At 35.2% G+C, this 4,825-nt stretch overlaps 1 protein-coding gene across 1 annotated transcript; it reads left to right on the top strand.

The window, feature by feature from the left end:
- The first annotated feature begins 3,045 nt into the window (after positions 1 to 3,045).
- LOC131063476 (probable calcium-binding protein CML43) lies at positions 3,046 to 4,024 on the top strand. Its single transcript, XM_057997297.2, has one exon. It carries the CDS (start codon positions 3,205 to 3,207, stop codon positions 3,778 to 3,780), a length of 576 nt encoding a protein of 191 aa, XP_057853280.1. The 5' UTR covers positions 3,046 to 3,204; the 3' UTR covers positions 3,781 to 4,024.
- The last annotated feature ends 801 nt before the right edge of the window (positions 4,025 to 4,825 follow it).

Consider the following 4,825-nt stretch of genomic DNA (forward strand, 5'->3'; position numbering starts at 1 on the left):
AAAAAAAAAAATTTTAAATATAGGTTTAAAAGATACTTTTAATTTAAAAAATTATGTTTTTAAATTTAGTTTTAAAAGAAACTACTATTTTTTCCATGCAAATCATTTCACATTCTAAAATAAGACTAAATTATATATATATATATATATAGAGAGAGAGAGAGAGAGAGAGAGAGAGAGAGAGAGAGAGAGAGAGAGAGAGAGAGAGAGAGAGAGAGAGAGAGAGAGAGAGAGAGAGAGAGAGAGAGATTGATAATATTTGATTTTATAAATATAGAAAAGGAAAGTCACAACTTCAAAAGAAAGAAACAGTTTTTGTCATAAAACCACCAACTACTAAAACCACCATCCTAGACAAAACCACCCACTCAAAATCAACTTTGTAGACCACCAACCCAAAAATTTGCTATAGTAGTGCTACGCATGAAACTAGTAGTCTGATAAACATAGGAACAAGAATAAACTCCGAAACAGAGACGAACATCGAATACAATTCACAGAGGACTACCTGGGAGGAATGCCAGGGTTTGTTTCCTACCCGCCATCATTGCCTTTGTTCTTATGGTCCTCGGCCTTAGCCTTCGACCTGTCACTTCCTCGTCCCTTGCTTCCGCCCAAGCTTGCCGAATCACCTCCTCTAGCTTCATAATCAGTGAAAACATCTTTAGCTCCTCCCACCCTCTCCTCGCCGCCTCTCTAAACCTTGCCTTCACTGCCTCCAACCTCCTGAGAAAAAGGGAATATACTTGCCTCTCAATTCTTGGTGAAACTCCAACTCCCTTTCAGAAATGTCAAACCCTTTGCCCAGAATAGCCCACTCCAGAAGAAACTCCATAAATTGTCAAGGAACTTTGTTGGAATAATTGCCTTCATTACCTTCCGGACCTGCTCACATGAGGAATCCAACTCAAGTCCCCATGCCATGATAAGGGAGTATAAATCCGCACGGGGCCGATATCGATGACCAATCACTCCCAATTCTTCACTGAGGACCAACTACACACTTGATCAACAATGAGTCCTTAGAATGAAACATGCTCTTTAGCCTTCGCCCCCAGACCGGTCCCCAAAATGCAATGAGAAGTTTGGATGTCTTCAATGTGAAATTGGCCTCCATTGCATTTGGAAACTAAAATGCCAACCTCAAACTTTATGGTGAAAAACCACGCTCGCAGACCAAAAATCTTCTTGAATAGGCAAGGAATAACACACACTTCCCCACTCTCTCCATAAATGCACCCTCCTCAGGCTCCACCACCACTGTAGGATAAATTGACATTAATTGCCAACTTCAGTCGAGCCAACCTATACTCTTGGAAAGAGAACTAGGCATCCTCATCACACACTTCGCATTAGCAGTCAAGTACGAAAATGTATGTGCCAATTAAGAATGCCATTGGACAATGGCGTCATCACCCCTCCACCATCTCATCACACATCTATCCAATTCACACGCCATGTTGGATAATGCATCCGCCAACACATTCCCACCCTCCTAATATGAGAAATATGAAAATCATGAAAAACATTCAGTTTTGAGCAAATAACTGATACAAATTTATTTAGTCGCCAGCTTAGAGACACTCCTTTCACAATTGCATTCACCACCACTTTAGAGTCCTCTTCTAGATGCACTCTCAGGATATTCATGTTATTGGCCAATTTCACCGCTAATTAGGTGACCTGCACCTCGGCCTCATTGTTCGTCCCATCTTGCAACCTCTGCACCCCTTTGAAAAGGACCTTCCCCTCATCATCACGAGCTACACACCCAACACCTGAGATGCTCAGGTTACCTCTCGACGCCCCATCAAAGTTGATCTTAATCCATCCTTGCTCCAGCCTATCCCACACCTCTTCACCTCTCCTAACCACCTTACTCAAAGGATGAACCCTGGATAACCATGAACGGGTACAAAATATATTTTCAATTATATTTTGAGATCTAAATTAAAAAGAAACTTCCTATTATTATTTATTAAATGAAAAAAATATTATTTTAAATCTAAATTTAAAATAAACTTCTTTTTGATCATGCAAATCATTTCATATTTTAAAATAAGATTAAATTCTAATAAATATTAACCATATGAAATTAATTAATATAAATATTTTTTAAATTCTCGAGCTTGTTCTACATAAATTTTATTTACAAAATATACAAAGGTACGCAGTTTCACCAAGTAGGTGTTTTAATCGCTGTACTACATGAGTCACCCCATTATTATTATTATTATTATATTAGCTTGAGATAATTATGAAGTTAACTTGATTGAGATAGACACAGTAGATTGAACTCATCAAAGTGAGTGGTAGTTTTGAGGAGAAAATAAATAGTTTTTATTCAGGGACGTTCTTGCATCCATTATATGAATGTAATACCCCTTCTAAATTATATATTACATATTATTGTAATATATTAATATATTAAACTAGGTGACACTTGTTCTTCCAAGTTTTAATCAATATTAAACTCATGAAATTAACATAAATATAATTTTTACTTTTTAATTTAAAATTATTATAATTTATCATTAAAAATATTTTAATCAATTATACTATAACTTTAATTTTTATTAGTTATATTTCTAATTTATAAATTTTTTAATTAAATAAAAGGTTCATTTTGTAGTGTGATGATTAAGTGGTTGCATTATTAATGATGCAACCAAGATTCAAATTCTATAGTAATTATAACTATAACTATTTAAAATAATTAAATTACAATACTATACCCAAAAAAACTAACATATTACTCATGAGTTACACATGTTTAATATATTAATATGTGAAATTGCAATACTAAAAAGGGTAAGCACTAATCATTAGACATTTATTTTAATATTTTAATATATTAAACTAAATGACACTAAATTATTCCTAAATTTTAATGAATATAAAATCTCATGAAATTAATATATATAGAAATTGTACATGTATAATTATTATTTAATTAGAAAACCCATGTGTGTAGAACATGGAAAACCAACCATTCATTCAAGGTGTACAGCGTGGAAAAAGTCAGATAAGACTGAGCACCACTCTCGCAGTTGCCGTCGCCTTTCTTTAAACTCTTTCCGCGTGTGAGAAATTTCTCCCACAATTCCTGACATTTATCTTTAAAAACCCCACATCAATACCAATACACATTGTATATCGACTTCGTCATTGGAATATACACACTGCGTATACAACAGCATTTCCATGGCAAAAACCCCAGATGTGGAGCAGATTTCTGAGAAGGGCGAAGCAAAGCCTCTTCGGGTGTCCCCGTCATTCAGGCTACACAGCAAGAGCCTCAACATCGTCAGGCTGAGAAGGATTTTTGACGCCTTAGACGGCAACGGCGACGGGCAGATCAGCGTCGCAGAGCTCGGGCAGGCCCTACAGAAGCTCGGTCTTCCGATCCCGCTGCCCGAGCTGGAATCGACGGTGCGAGGCTTCTTCAGCCCGGGCAGTGACGGCCTCGACTTTGACGCCTTCGTCGGCCTGCACAGATCGTTGGGGGACAAGCTGCTTGGGGTTTCTGACGACGGAGAGGGCGTCGTGACGGAGGAAGATGAGCAGGATTTGAAGGAAGCTTTTGGTGTTTTTGACGAGGACGGTGACGGCTTTATTTCGGCTTCAGAGTTGCAGGGTGTTCTGCAAAGGCTAGGTTTTGCTGAGGCGAACAACGCAGAGAATATGATTCATTCTGTTGACGTTAATCGTGACGGCCTGGTCGATTTTTTTGAGTTCAAGCAAATGATGACGGAGGTCGTGACGGTTAAGAGCTCTTGATATTGACGCATTGGGCGGCGTCAACAAGAAGACGTTTTATTTCTAACGCATGAATTGACGGAAGATAACATTTGCGCTTTAATTTCTAGTATGAAGTTCCTAACTTTAACCTAGTTTTTGTTGTTGCTGAAGCATGCTGTCTTCTTTTCAGTTTTCTTAATTAAGAATTGAAAGACTTCAACATGCTCCATATCATTTGTAGTTTTTATGTGATTCCCATCATGTTAGAAAAAAGTTCTATACATTTTTGTTTGTCTTTATATAAATCATGGAATAATTGTATGTTTCCTTAGTAATTAGTATTTTAGTATTGTATTAAAGAAACATAATGTTATTGAATAGAACAATCATAATCAATTGGTTTGGAAATTATATATCATTAGAAGTTTATAGAAAATGATTTTTGTAAACAACAATCACAATCAATTGATTTAGGTATTGTATCTTTTGAGTTTATAGTAAATACTTTTTATAAAGAATTGCATGGTTCATATATAATTTGATTATTTTTGAAATAAAAATATTATAAATATATTTATTAAAAAGTGTTAGCTATATATATATAAATTAGCAGATTTCTACAATCTATAATGATAATCTATTGCTCATTTTGGATTTGATTGTGTGACTTTTTTTGCATCAACGTTTGTGATCCACATATATATATGAAAGGTACGAAAACATATACATTTAAATATTGACTAAAATTAATTCAACAATTAACTTAGATACATGAGCTCATTTTAGACTACAATGGAAATAAAAAGACAAACAAATATGTACCTTTATGTTTAAGAGTGACATATTTGACTCTAATCATAAGTGCCCAAAAACACATGGGACACAATGGCATGTCTAATGATGTATTCTTTTTAATAAATAAAATAAAAAATGCAATATAACATATAAAAGTGATGATGTGGGAGTTGCCATGTGCCTCTAAGGTGAAATCCTATTTGTTGAGCCTTTAAGACCTTTCAATTGTTGCAATAAAACTATTATAGATATCTTGAATGCATCTATCTAAAAAAAGCAATGATAAGAT

The sequence above is a fragment of the Cryptomeria japonica genome, chromosome 7, assembly GCF_030272615.1.
Source record: "Cryptomeria japonica chromosome 7, Sugi_1.0, whole genome shotgun sequence".
Taxonomy (NCBI): Eukaryota; Viridiplantae; Streptophyta; class Pinopsida; order Cupressales; family Cupressaceae; genus Cryptomeria; species Cryptomeria japonica.

Excerpts from the sequence above, each read along its gene's own strand:
- LOC131063476 (XM_057997297.2), top strand. The coding sequence starts at position 3,205 with ATGGCAAAAACCCCAGATGTGGAGCAGATTTCTGAGAAGGGCGAAGCA.